At 37.2% G+C, this 15,163-nt stretch overlaps 1 protein-coding gene across 5 annotated transcripts in view; it reads right to left on the reverse strand.

Moving 5' to 3' along the window:
• The window catches only part of RIC8B (RIC8 guanine nucleotide exchange factor B), a 101,749-nt gene that overhangs the window by 61,570 nt on the left and 25,016 nt on the right, over positions 1 to 15,163 (reverse strand). For all 5 annotated transcript variants that reach the window (XR_015556363.1, XR_001389844.2, XR_001389841.2 and 2 more), the window contains exon 3: positions 3,257 to 3,865. Coding sequence is in view for 2 of the 5 variants with exons in the window: in XM_004418064.2 (XP_004418121.1) it covers positions 3,257 to 3,865 (609 nt within the window). In the remaining 3 variants the exon portion in view is untranslated. The remainder of the gene's footprint in view (positions 1 to 3,256; positions 3,866 to 15,163) is intronic.

Below are 15,163 nucleotides of genomic sequence, written 5' to 3' on the forward strand. Positions count from 1 at the left end.
TCCTTATGAAGGAATACTCTCAAGTATATTTAAGGATTTATCAATCTTTAACAAATAGGAGAACAAAGTGGTTATCAAAACTTTCTTTTGGTTGCAGAACTCTTTGTACTCTCCACATGAAATCAGGTTATAACCTAAATTTAAAGAGAAACAACAGCAGCCAAAGGTGCTTTTTTTAAAGTGAGAGTGGGGAACCTGGAACACTGCCAACTCATCCCCAGAGGCTACCCCTAGGAACTTTATGGTTTCAAGGAACACATTTTGAAAACCACTACTCTTCAAGAATATTTATTGTGAAAAAAAGATCAAGATTATAAAACAACTACATTATTGTAAAAAAATTATACATATGTTTATATTTATTTATTTTGGTGAGGAAGACTGGCCCTGAGATAACATCTGTTGCCAATCCTCCTCTTTTTTTCTTGAGGAAGATTGGTGCTGAGCTAACATCTGTGCCAATCTTCTTCTATTTTGTACGTGGGCTGCCACCACTGCGTGGCTTGACAAGCAGTGTGTAGGTCTGCGCCCGGGATCTGAGCCCGCGGACCCCGGGCTGCCAAAGCAGAGCCCTCGAACTTAACCACTACCCCACTGGGCCAGCCCTTATATGTTTATATTTATATATATATAGTGAAGAATGGTTAGAAAGATATACATCAAAATGCAGTAGTGTTTATCTTTGAGTGGTGGGTTAATAGGTGATTTGTATTATTGCTTGTATGCTTTTTTGCCCTTAGATCTTATACAATCAGCATGTATTATTTTCATAATAAGGAAAATAATATTAATTATTTTAAAAATTATATTTTAGATTCTTTTGTATAGTAAGTTTTCCACATCCCTTTATTTCAGTTGATATTTTAAAGTATAACAATTCTTTAAGTGCTTGCTGAATTGGAGAAAGATGTCTTTTGTCTGACAGTGAAGGAGATATTAAAATCCAAGTAAATGGACTCTTACTGGCAAGTTTCTTTGCACCCTTATTATAGATTTTCTTTATGCTAAGTTGTGGGTACCTCATTAAAAAGTACTCCGTGCTCTGACTGCTGTTTCTTTTCACATGCTGCTCAATTTCTGGGAAATGTTCATCTCCCCATTCTTCAAATGGCTGAATCATTCTCAGTCTTCAGATCTCAGGAGAGACCATCAGAGGTATTCTCTGACTATACTAAGTATTCTCAATCATTGCACTGTTTCTCTCATAGCACTTATAATTTGAATTACAAATTTGTTTACTTATTTATTACTTGTCTCACCAACAAAACTGAAGTTTCATGAAGACAAAGATTATGCCTATTATTTGCCAACATATTACACAACACTCAATATAATACTTAGCAATTGTCCATAAATATTTGTTGACTGAATAAATGACTCACGAAATGTTTGCTAAAATTTGAATTTGGAGACTCATGGAAACTCAAGTGGTTTAAAATAACCTTCCCCACACTGTTGCCTAAATGAGTTCCAAAGATCCTGTTTTCAATACTGTTTAAATTTCTGATAGCTTCAATAATAGCCCAGAGTCACATTAACTGGGCACATTTTATAATGGCTGTATCAACTGATCCACGACTCACAAGAGGCACTAGGTCTGCTAAGATGCCTACCTTCAGGACTACTGATTCTTTCTCACATTATCTTTTGGAGAAAAAACATTCTCTAACATAGAATGAATATTTGCCACTTCAACATTTTCTAAAGCTTCTTATAGCCCCACTATTACTTATAACCGAAGTACACTAATGAGGGCTAATTACAACTGATATTTATTACATGTCCTCTCACTCATATACTGATGTGCAGCCACTGAATTATAAACCCTTCCGTCAGGAATCTGAACAGTGTGAGCAACTATTTTGGGCACTGCTTAAATAACAGCAGCTCCAACAATGGCAAACCAACAGTCTCTGAAGAGCTCTTGCAACTAAATGGAGAACTTAAAAACACCAAAACAAACAGTGTAAGAAAAATAACCATAGAAGGTACCAAATAAGCATAGAGACATAACATTTTAAATACTTCCAAATATTTGGTTTCAGAGCATAAATGGAGCATGTGGGCTTTCCACATCTTCTCCTGCCAAGTCCCAGGAAAAACTGACCATACTACAGTCATCTAAAACAGCTGTTAGGACTGATCTTCAAATATTTGGTTTCAAAATATAGACCTATTTGCACTTTAAAACTCAGATGCCTGCATACTCCCACTATAGCACTACACTGAGATAATCCTTTCAAAGTAGGCTGCTGGCAAAAACAGATCTTTATTCATGGTGAGAACTGCTTCAAATGGACACAGCAAAATGTTAGCCTAAGTCCTAAAGTCAATTGTCAGAAAAGATAATTTGCTCTGGCACCAAAATACTTTTCTTCCTTTTTTACTTAAAGGCAGAGGCTAAATCTGACCAGCTATTTAAGGTTAAAGGCAGAGGGTAAATGTGAAATGTTAAGATTCTAGAAGCAAGGAAAACAGTTTATGTCCACTTCACTTAAAATTGTTGACTTCCTTAAACTAAGTTTCTTGTTTAGTATATTGTTCTTGTGGGTACTCAAATACAAACTATCAAATCTGCCTTACTTTGGGTTGCTGGAAGGTCCAAGCCACAGAAAAGGATCTTAGTCTAGAAATAAGTCAAGTGGTTTAAAATAACCTTTCCCATACTCTGGTGTAATTATGCTTGTTTTCTAGGACTGTGTACAAGCATGAATATCTAGTTGTAGTCCTACACTTCTGATAGTTATCTAACACTATAAAGTAACATGCTAGGAGACTGGGATGATAGGTGATACACATAGCATGTTTTACTCTTCTGGGTAGACATCAATTCTGATTCATCCATTTCAACTGGCCTGATTTATCTTTTCTTTAAGATGGCAACCAGTGAAGATGCCTATACCTTTATGAACCACATGGTTTTGTTTCCCTTCAAATCTTATCATTTAAACATTGTTCCTGAAAGAGCCATTCTTAAAAAAAAGACATGGAATAGTACAACTCAGAAAAGGAATTATATTTGAGATCTTACAAAACAGTAGTCCATCTTCACCCTATTCTTCTGATAAGTATTATACAAATGGAAAGAATAACACTTACAATGGTTAAGAATGTAACTTGAGTCATACAACTTATTAATGGGGGAATTGGAAACTTCTTCCATTTCCCAACTTAGCATTCCTCCTTTGCAGGAAGCTCTAGGGATGCCTCAGACCAATTAAATTCCAGGTAGATAAGAATACCTTCTCAGTCTTACCTCTTTATGCACCTTCCAACTGTCTACCGTCACATTGAAGAGAGCTTTGAGGGCCTCAATGGCACAGTCTGTCTCCTGAGGTGAGAGAGGAGGTCCATTATGGTCTATGGCCGATTCATACTCATCGGTCCACTTGATGCTAAAGGCACTTTCCAAGATCTGAGTTAGCAGCGGTAGTCCCTGGAGCTCATAGCGCAATTGTGACCTGATGTCGGTGTGCAAAAGTGACAGGAGGAAGAGCAAGCGCAAGTCAAAGCACTTAATGTCATTGATAAATTTTCGGTCCTTGCACTTTCTCAGGAGGTTACACAGCTTTGCAGCAAGGTTAAGTTCCAGGCTGAGCTGCTGTGCCATCTGACTGTTGAACACTATGTTACACAGACATTTTAATGACTCCACAATAACTGGGAACTCTGACACCTTCTCCAAAGAATCATCCGATTCATTTAGCTTGGCTAGTCGCAGCAGTATCTGCATATTTTCCTTGGTTGTTACAGGAACTAAAACCTTTTTGTCTCTGGAGAGAATGCGGAGAACTTCCAGGCAGGACACTTGACATGTTGTTGGGATGTCCTTTACAAGGACTTTAAATATGCCTTCACAGAGTTTCTGAAAAATAAGAACGAGTATGCAAAAATCATTATTTGGCTTAAATGATCTAAAACAGAATGTTTCGCTACCAATGTATTTAATAGCAGTTCAGGATCTGGTTAGAAAAGATTTTTATTTTTTTAAAATCACAGAATGTTAGAAATGAAAGAGACCTTATATTTGGTGCACTGCTTTCACTTTACAGATATGGAAATTGAGGTTAAGTTACTTGTACCGGGCCAGAGTGAATTAGTGGGGTAGTAGGAGCTGGAGTATGGGTTTCCTCACTACCAGCCCAATATTCTTTGTATAAAATCACTTATTCTCTTTTAAATTGACTAGTTTCAAATGTCTTACATAGCTTTGTTCTCAATGGTTTTTAACATCAGACTACACAGAATATCAGGATGGAAGGCAATCAGTCTGAATCATAGCTGTTCCCCTCTCAGAAGTAAAGATTAACGCCTCGAGAATTGGTTCACAGTTGCCCACAAATACAGGTTCTTGTAAAAAGATTTAGAGAAGTATGCACTTCTGCTGAGTTTTAGCTGTGCTATATCTTCCGGATTTATAGTTCTATGGCAGTAGTCCCACATTTTATAAATCTTAGAACTCTCTTTAGCAACATGTAATAACACTTAATCATCAAATGACCCCAGAGAAGATCTTCTTTTGACAAAACTGCTGAAAATTATTTCAAGTGTTGGGTTTCAAAGAAGGCTCAGCTAGCATATATGACGACTTTAAGACAATCACAAAAAGGTGCCTGTCTCCAGGCCAAATAACTGCAAAAAAGTGTTCCTACTGGGTGAACAAATTACAAAAAAGTGCCTCTTCCTCTGGGCAGCCTTGTGCCAGGACACACGGCTTGGGAAGCTCAGAGAGTGGGCAGGATCTTAGTTCCCCTTTGTTCTCTTCGTGTAGGGCTCAGATGACACAAATATATGTAGTAGTCATGGTTCCAAATCTTGCTACCACTATCTCAGAAACAATTCTTTTAGGATGGACTCAAAGTGTACTCTATCTTGTATTTTTTGAAAAAAGGTTATTTCTATCAGCGCCAAATTTAAGAACCACTTGATCATTCTCTCAAAATTCAGTGTCCAGCCTTCTTCTCCATAAACTGCAGGTCTGGGTCTCTCAAGCTCACGTCTTATATGTGGAGTAAGCCAGTATAACAGTTCCACTGCTGACCATTTCTGTACTTGTTATACTTTATAAAAACAATAGCAACAACAACTATGACCAATATAAGATTTTACAAAGTTTATATTAACCTGTCATCAGCCTTTAACTCTTTAAAAAGAGGCTGTGGGTTAAGCATTATGATCTTGGCAGGAATCCCAGGCTATGTGCACCTTCTCAGTACATCCCAGTTGTACAGTTATGGAAATGCAATTTTAAATGTACTATGTTCTCTAGATGGAGGTGGGAAGGAAATTAACCTGACAAGCTAAAAAAATTTTGTAACAACTACTCTATCCCTGCCATAACCGATAACTAGAGGGACTTTCATTTAATGTTTTAATACGATTGTTAAAGCATTTTTTTAAAATGAATGCAGTTGGGGGAGGGGGAAGCATAATATGCCCATTATTAAAAATATACAATAGAGGGAAAATTTTCTCCAATTTAGATCTTTCACATCCAAGACAAAAAAAAAAAAAAAAAAAAAAATACATTTTACATACTACTTCCTATGTGGTATATTCCTGGGGATGGAGTCAGATAACCTTTGCTCCCACATAATTTTGCTCAAGAGAGAAATCATCTACATTTCTATTTAAGTTAAGAAATATGTAACAAATAAAGTATTATAAAATATTATATGTGAATTTGGAGTTCTACATATCTAATAAAACAAAGACATCTTTAACTCCTTCCTTTCTAAACCAAAAACAACAGCAACAATAAAATCCCAAAAAAATCTATAGGCAATATGGCTCCTTTCTTCCTCTACCTTCGGACTCAAGAAAGGAAATGAGCAAAGCACAAATACCAGCTGGTATAGCCAAGACTATAAACCAAATGGACTGTGAAACTTTGGGACATAAGAAGGCTACATGAAAGAGATTAGAGGCGCTATAAAATTTATAGCTAAAAACTGCCTCATCTAAAGGCTTGCAGCAGATCAACTAGCAACCAAAGAAAAGAGTTCTAGTTTTAAAGCACAGTTTTCAATCATAGTTGTTCTTAAACATGCGATTTCTCATTACACACTTGCCTCACATAATGACTGTTAGGTAGCTTTTGCTATAATGTCTCTTGAAAAGTAATACCACTTTTTTGGACAATGACTCCTCCTTCCCCTTTTTTTGTACTACAACTTAAAAAAAAATTAAAGACATACTCAAAATATAACAAAAGAAGTGATATTTAATAGACACACTCATTGATGTACTAGAAATAGAAATACAATCATTTCTATTCAGAGAATATTATAAAGAACAAATTAATAAATCGTGTACCACATATGGATGAATCAGAAGTTTCGCTTTGCACACGTACACCAAGAGCAAGACGACTGAAGAGGTAGCATTCTTTACGATTCCTCCATCTGCTGAGTGTGTACACTGCTTCTGTGTTTCAAAGGTGCTCTTGTATTTTGCCTTTATTTTGCCCTAACAATATTTTTCTGTGCTATAACTATTTTTTCAGTTGATTTTACTCTTCCTAAAACATGCCCTGCTCCCTTCCAACACTTTCCATAGTTCCCTGTTGCCTACAGAATGCAGCTGAAATGAGCCCAGTGTCCCCTTTCCTACTGCTGTCTCTGTCACACATCCCCTCCCCTTTCTTTTCCAAGTGCTCCAAACCGACTCCCAGGCCTGTGACCTTATGTTCTGAGCCTTTCCCCCACTGTTCCTCTAGCGTGGCTTGGCCTGCCACCATGTCCAACAGTCAGGACCCCACTCTATTTCTAAGGTTGGGTTCAAGCACTGAGGGGTCTATAAGCCTCCCCAGCCAATCCCTCCTTTGCTCTCTTTCTGTTTGTGCCTCGAACAGGCACTCAGTTTTTGCCTTTTTATAGAGTGAGCTGTTGGGGCACCTCACTCCTTCTCCAGGCTTCTTGAGAACAGAGGCTATGTTTCATCTGTATCCCAGTGGCTGGCCCAGGAGTACTATAACTATTTTTAAGTTGAAGATAACCATGAACTCCCAAAGATTACCTGCCTTAAAGTCTACCACCTGACTCTCCAGCACCTTCCAAAGAAAGACTCCTTTGTATTCCTCCTCCACCAGCCACTACTCACTATCAAGTCTTCTCTTCCTCTTTTTACAAGTACAATAAACCATCATCACATTACATTTTAAGTACAAACTGTTTTTATTTACTTTCAAAGTATTTATTTATACAAACTTGTTTTCATTGTTCAACCGATATATTTTTTAATCTGAAAACTATTTTGGTATCTTAGATAATCATGGAACATATAATTTTTTCCATTAAAATTAATGGAAATATTTTCTGATTTAATAACTTTTCACTTAGAGGTCAGGTTTTCAGGAATGAACTAAAGTCATAAAGCAAAGGTTAGGTATCCTTATAAAGTATAATTACTAAGAATCAAAGAGTCTAAGAAAAAGCCCTTTTAAAACGCTCATTAGCTTAGTAAGCCATTGCTGTTTCTATAAAGTTAGAATGCAAGACTCAGCAGCAGAGATTCAAGAGTAAGATCCCAAATGGTTCTCCAATACTAATACCAGGTATTGCCAAAAAAATTTTCAGTAGTTTGCTCCTGTACTGAAACCCTAGAGTATACTCTATAGTGTGGTTCTCAAATTTCAGCATGCATCATAATCACCAAAAGGGATTATTAAAACACAGATTGTTGCACGCACCCCGCCACCCCCCAATTTCTCATTCAGTAGGTCTGGAGTGACGCTCCAGAATCAGGACTTTTAACAAGTTCCCAGTTGATGCTACTGCTGCTGACTCAGGAGCCATACTCTGAGAACCACTGAACTATGGTTAACAATGAACTGACATAACTTGGATGTTAGGGTGTAGGGGTTAACTGAGAGTAATAGACCTGATAAGCATGGAAAAGTAGGCAGAGTTGAAAGCTGTTAACACAAATACCTTAACTTCTCCTTGACTGTCCTGAAGATGTATAAGGGGGGCAGGGATAGGGATGGGATGTCATCATATGGTCACGTTACCTTTCTTAACTTATATGTTAAAAACTACTAGAGGTGTGAAGCATATGACTTGTTTAAGGTCAGTAGTCCTGGGCTTGAAACTTGTTCAACTTACCATGGATTCTAGAACCAGAACACTCTTCTGATTAAGAGCAGGGATTCTGGATTTATATTGCTTGTGTTCAAACCTTGGTTGTTCTACCGTCTTGTAACAGTGTGCCCTTGGCAAGTTACTCAGCCTCTCTAGGCCTCCCTTACTCTAAGAATTAAATGACATCACACATGTATAGCACTTAGAACAGTGCCTGGCATGTGATAACTGTTCAGTACAGGTTATCTTTTATATATTACTCTAAGATAAAATCTCAAAGTTCTCAGGTTAGCATTTAAGATCCTCCAACCTGCTTTTTGAGTCTTCTCTTTCATACTATTCCCCTATCAAACCCTTCTCTCTAGCTATATTCCTTTCCAAATTATCTCACAGTGAGCTCTTTTGCTTTCTTACCACCTCACTTCTACATGCATCAGTCCTTCTCCCTTCTTTGACTATTTAAGTTTTAACCATTCTCCAAAGCTAAGCTTAAAATTGACTTTTGATATACAGTTTTCCCTAACCACTTCAGTCCTCAACATTCTTCTTCTTCAAGGAATAACCAAACCATGATTTGTAGCAATCATTTGGTGCTCAGCACATTCTTCTTGTTAGTTTTCTTTTCATGAGTTTGCCTCAACTACTAAAAGCTCTCTGAAGGCGGAAAAGACATCTTTTTTATGAGAGAAGAAAATGTACTGTAGTGGCTTTTGAATCAGAAAGACCTAGGTTTAATACTCAGCTTTGCCACTGTGTGATTCAGACATGTTATTTAACTTCTCTGAGCCTCACTTTCCCATTTGTAAATTAGGAATAATATCACCTATATCTCATAGGGCTGTTGTGAAATAGACTCTGGGTCATAATAAGCACTTTTGACTGATGATTATTATTATATTTTATTTCTTCATAATCTTGTAGCCCTCAGCAGAGCAACTAGCACACAGTAAGCACCCAAAATATAAACTGACTGGATTAATAAGTTCCCCAAATCTAAAACATTAGTATAGGTCTACTAATGTTGTATAACACTTCTCCTTTCTAAGAAGGAAAAACAGAAATAGTAAAGGCTATTCTTGTGATTGTACTGGTAGGACAGTTTGCCCCATTGGGTACAAAAGTCTTTTCATGTGAGCAGCAGAAAGTATGTCTCTTCATATAAGGTTCTTTTTTCTGAAGAGTTTAAATTACTTAAATATATATGTTTTTTAAAATGTAAAATGAATCAAACTATTAAAGAAAATGGAAAAACATTCATAATTATACTAGCTAGTATATTTTATATGCCATGGACAGAAGGGTTTATCCTTAGTCAATCTCCTTGGTTATCAGTAACATGTGTATTACTTTAACACACAGTTACAATCATCATGTGTATATAATTGTTTCCTGACTTTTAAATTTAAGTTTTTAACTTAATTATAAGAACTTTCCCCCATTGCTACAGAGTCCTTATAAATATAATTTTAAACGAATGCAGTATTAATTATGACTCCTGTTCTCAACAAATCTCTAGCATGAAATACAGCAGAGTCCAGAAAGAGCAGTGGACTTAGCATCATAAGGGATGGCTTCATAATTTTAATAATTACAGTAATATTGTTTGCTTATGTGCTTTACAGTTTATAAAAAACTTTCATATATGTTCCTGAATCTAAGAGATGCTTACTGAACACTTACTACATGATTCTTTAAAGGACTGCCTAAGGACACTTAACTAAGAAGTAGAAGGCCAGGACTCAATTCAGATCATCTGACTCCAACGTGATTTTCACTGTAGGTCAATGATCATATCATAGCTTTCTCTCATTTATTAACTGTGATCTTTTTTTTTTTTAACATTTTTATTTATTTATTTTTCCCCCAAAGCCCCAGTAGATAGTTGTATGTCATAGCTGCACATCCTGCTAGTTGCTGTATGTGGGACGCGGCCTCAGCATGGCCGGACAAGTGGTGCGTCAGTGCGCGCCCGGGATCCGAACCCGGGCCGCCAGTAGCGGAGGGCGCGCACTTAACCACTAAGCCACGGGGCCGGCCCTATTAACTGTGATCTTGAGCATGCACTTTATTAGGCCCTGTTCTTCATCTATACCATGTATTAAGACTCTCTAAGGCAACCTTCTTCCAGTTCCAGAATGGTAGGGTTTTCACTATGAATGTGTAAAACTAGGATCAGCTTTGGCTTTAGCTATGAAATAAGGAAAACATGCTATGAAGTATATGTGAGCACTCAAATGATTCATGATTTATATACTGGCTTAAAAGGTGATTTCTAAAAATATTAAAAAATTAAAAGTCAAGTTTTATAAAGAAAATATCTTTGCTTAAAAGACAGCCATCATAGTTAGTCTACTATACTCTGGCAACCCAAAAGAGGTAGTTAGAAAACGCTTTTAAGCCAAGTGTTACTCAAAAGTGTCTGCAGAATTGGTGCCAGTTCATTAACTCTGTTACTAGACCATGTTGAGATAGGTACATAAATTGACATATAAAAAATTGATAGTATGCATTTAGAAACCTTTATAATAATTTGACTTTGCTGTGACATCCAAAGATGTGATCATTTCTTTTAAGGATTCATTTTTATTGTATTTTACAAAAGTACTGGTCAACTGCAAATGAGGGAAAAAATTAACAAACAAACAAAAACTTTGGTCGTTCAGTCACAAATAATTAGAAAAGCACTGTTCTAGAGGATGCATTTTATCCTGTGTAAGTTTTCTTCAACTATATAACCAAGGTGGTAAAACTAACTCAGATCCCAGACTAATGAGGAAATAATATAAAGTCTCATATATATGCTTATCTAAGACTTAGTTTAATTGTTAGGCATTGCAGTGAAAACTGACAGCTGTCCACCAAAATCCATTCTTCCCTTCTTTACAGTATAGAACTGTAGCAAGGCTGACGGCTGCCTAGTTACACCACATTCCTCAGCTGTTCTTCATGGCCATATGACCGAGCTCTTGCCAGTGGAATGTGTGAGGACACATTGTATGCCATTTTCAGGTTTGGGTCTTTAAGACAGTGGGCATGCCTTCTCCACTTTCTTGTCCCCTTCTGCAGCTCAGAATTTAGAAGTGGCAGCCCAGTACAGGCTAGGACAATGATCAGATGGTGAAGCATGACTTGATAACTTAGAAAGAAACTGGGCCACTGAATAAATTTATGGAGCAGAGTCACCTCCTTGCCTGGTTGATCACCTCACAACTGTTACTTGAAAAGGTAATAAAAACCTATATTCCTTAAATCACTTCTATCTTGGGGTCTCTTTGTTGCAACAACTTAGCTTTAAATTTAAATAGAACGCATCTTTGAAATACAGTGTCCCATCAATGCACCATACAGGACCTCTTGTACCATCATTCCGTAAGTAACAGAAGTTACATTTCACCTCAATGACTACGCAACTACTCCTTATAACTAATACCAAGAGTTAGACCATGGTTGTGCAATGGTTGGTTTGTATATTCATTTGTCCATCTATTCATCCATTTATCAAGAATTCAAGTGTCTATTTAATAAATGGAAGGCAATGTCCTTGGTACTGGGGAGACAATGGCAAACTTCCAAGGAACTTACAAGTGAGTGGTGGAGAATTACAAAGAAACACAAGCTATAGATTAATGTGATAAGTGCTCTGATAGATCTAAGCCAGAGTTTCTCAGCCTTGGCACTACTGACAATTTGGACTGGATAATTCTTTGTTGTAAGAGGCTATTCTGTGTATTACAGATATTTAATAGTATCCCTAGCCTCCACCCACTAAATACCAGTAACACCTTCCTACCACCACTACCCAGTCATGGCAATCAAAAATGTCTCCAGAAATTACCAAATGTCTCCTGGGGAGCAAAACTGTCCCCCTACCCCGAGAACAACGGATTTAAGTGTAAAAAACTATGACAGTACAAACCTAAGGCACCTAATCTAGTCTTACCAGAGCGAAATGGACCAGTTCAAGGAAAAACTTCCTAAGGAAGTAGCATCTAAGATGACACTTGAAACATACATGTTCAATTTCCATTCAGTCATTTAACAAATTTGAGTGCCTACTATATTTAAGGCATTGTGCTATGTGATAAGTGTCAGTGGTGAACAAAACAGACATATTTCTGTTAATGTGTTATGGGGATGATAGTCTAATGGGGAAAGATAGATAATAAATAAAAAATAATTAAAATGTTGTAAGGGAAGTGAACAGGATGCTATGATAGAAAATAACTGGAGAAAGAATCAACTTTAGATAGAGTGATATTTAAACCAAGTTCTGATAGTGAGAAGTTGCTAAATTTGTAAAGAGTAGAAGAAAGAGCATCACAGGCAGAGCCTGGCGTATTTAGGGTCTTGAAAGCCAGTGTAGGTGACATTAGCAGCAGACTGCTGTGAGATATAACTGGCGAGTAAGCTGAGACCAGATCATGTGGAGTGTTATAGGCCATGATAAGGTGATTAGACTTTAAATGCTATGAAAAGTCACCAAAGGAATTTAAGCAAAGGAGAAACACAACCCAACTAAAATTTTTAAAAAATCACACTGGCTGCTGTGTGGAAAATGGATTGGAGGGCAACAAATGCAGCTTCAACTAGAGTATAAGCAGTGCAGAGGGAGAAGTAGATGGATTTGATATGCATTTTTGAGGAAAAATCGACAGGACTTGCTGTTTGTGGGGGAAAGGGAGGTTTCTGGCTTAAGCCAGCATACTGCCATTTATTGAGAAAGGACTGACTGAAGGAAGAACAGGTTTTGGGGAAAATTCTATATGGACACATTAAGTTTGCAATGCCCACAGAGATGTCAAGCAGGAAGCTGAACGTATGTGGCTGGAGCTCTAAACAGCCATCAGAGCTTAAAGGCATTTCGAGCTACAGGAATGGATGAAATCACCTAGAGAAAAATATATAGAAAAAACGACTAAGACAGAGCTGCAAAAAATGCCAACACTTAGAGGCTGGGAGGAGAAGAAGCTGATAAAGGAGATTAAGAGGTATCACCTAGAGAGGTAAGAGGAAATTTCGGAGTGTGGTGTTCTGGAAGACAAGACAGGAAAGTATTTTATGGAAGGAGTAGTCAACTGTTTCAAATGCTGATGAAAGATCAAGTAGCATAAGGATTTGGCAATGCTAGATCACCAATTATCTTCGATAAAAGCAGTTTCTGGAGAGTATTTGGGAAGTGAGAAGGTAGAGAGAGAAGTACATACCCTTCAGACATCTGGCTATAAGAGAAGCAGAGATATGGGATGGTAATAAGATGGAATATAAGGTCAAGAGAGGTGTTTTTTTTTTTAAAGAGAGGATATACTAGTCCATGTCTGTATGCTGAAGGGAATGAACAGTTTGGAATTAATCCAGAGGGAAATGGGGAACTTACTGCAAGGTATTAAGCAGGGGAATAACATTCGATTTGTGCTTGGGAAATGTCACTCTGATGGCAATATGGAGAATGGACAAGAAAGGGGGACAGAACAGGAAACAGTTAAGAAGGTGACAAATGATGGAGGTCTGAACTAAGGCAGAGAAATGGAAGGCTACGAGGTTTTAAGGAAGTGGAATTAACTGAATGATTGGTAGAATGATTGGATATCAAGGGTGGAGAAGAAAGAGGAGGCAAGGAGCCTCTCAGGTTTCTAACTTGGACAACTTGGCTGATGGTGCTATCATTCATTCATGAGATAGGAGGCTCATTTCCTAAAGCTGGCAGCACAAAGAAAATGTTATGCCTAGTAGATATTTCTCCTTAACTGTCCCACAGTGAACACCTTAAATAAAATGCATCCAAACTCACTAACTAGGAAGGGGTCAGACTCTCCATAACTCACCTTTCCAAAACTCATACTCTACTTATTGTCACAATAGCCTTGATCCAGGCCGAAAAACCTGCTCTCTACTACCTGGGTGAACCTATGTGCCTTTTCTCATATTATTTCCTATACTCAGAACGCCTTCTTAAAACACCCAGATCTTCCCAAATCATTTCTATCTTCAAAGCAACTGTCATCTTCTTTGCCATCTCCCAGCAGGAAGTAACCTCTTCCACCTCTAAATTCAGAGTGCTTAATCTCTACCATTTTTATAGCACTTAACAGCTCTGATCTTAAATTATATTTATGGAGACTTCTTATCTCTCTCATCAGGTTTTGGGAGGGGGGAGTAGGACTTGTCTGATATATTTCTTTTTCTTCCACAGGTATAAAAATGCTGTCAAATACGCTGAATAAATACTTAACACACATACATACTAAGTGTGACATCTTCAAAGCACCATGAGTATTATGGCCAGATATTCAACAGGTCATTAAAGCTCTGGGTTTAATTCCCAGGTGCCACTTATTTGAATAAACTGGTCAACTTTTTAAATTTCCTTAACTGTAAAATGGGTATGACAGTACCTATTTCATAGGGTTGTTGGGGGAATTAAATGAGATGTGTATATGCTGCCCTAGAATAAAATAAATACTCCATAAATGTTATTTAACCTTATAACTACAATGCATGTGCTACATATAGTATTACCACACCTTAGTAAGAGGCTACATGGTATAAAAGAGAACACAAGTTGCAGAGTCAGACAGACTTCACTATGCTATTTATTACCTGTGAAATCTGGGCAAGTTATTTGGTTTCTCTGAGCTTTAGTTTCATTATGTGTAAAATGGGGTTAATACCCTCTGTATTACAGTATTGTTTTATTAAATGAGATGATTGTATACAGTTAGAGCTAAAATTGTACATTTCCAACAATAAGACCTATAATAAAAGATCTCAGTCAATAGCAGTATCTTGAAGGAGGCTTGTTTTTCTGATTGAAATCATAAGCCTATATGTAGATTTGACATCTAATTCTCCCTCCAACATCAGTGATCATCAAAAGGATTTAAAGAGCCGAGGTTTTCAAAAATCTTTACTATTTGTCGGTGAAATTCAGGTTAAGATTCACAGATTAATTTAGAATAAAAATGGGCCAATGACTGAATAACCAAATCAAAATGAAACAACAGTGAATAGAGCAAGTGATCACTGCAAAAGAGAAGGACTAATGTCTGTTTTATTTAAACAGGAAAATGCAATAACTTTCCAGT

Source organism: Ceratotherium simum, chromosome 25, assembly GCF_057802395.1.
Source record: "Ceratotherium simum simum isolate JZ-2026a chromosome 25, ASM5780239v1, whole genome shotgun sequence".
NCBI classification, from domain to species: Eukaryota; Metazoa; Chordata; class Mammalia; order Perissodactyla; family Rhinocerotidae; genus Ceratotherium; species Ceratotherium simum.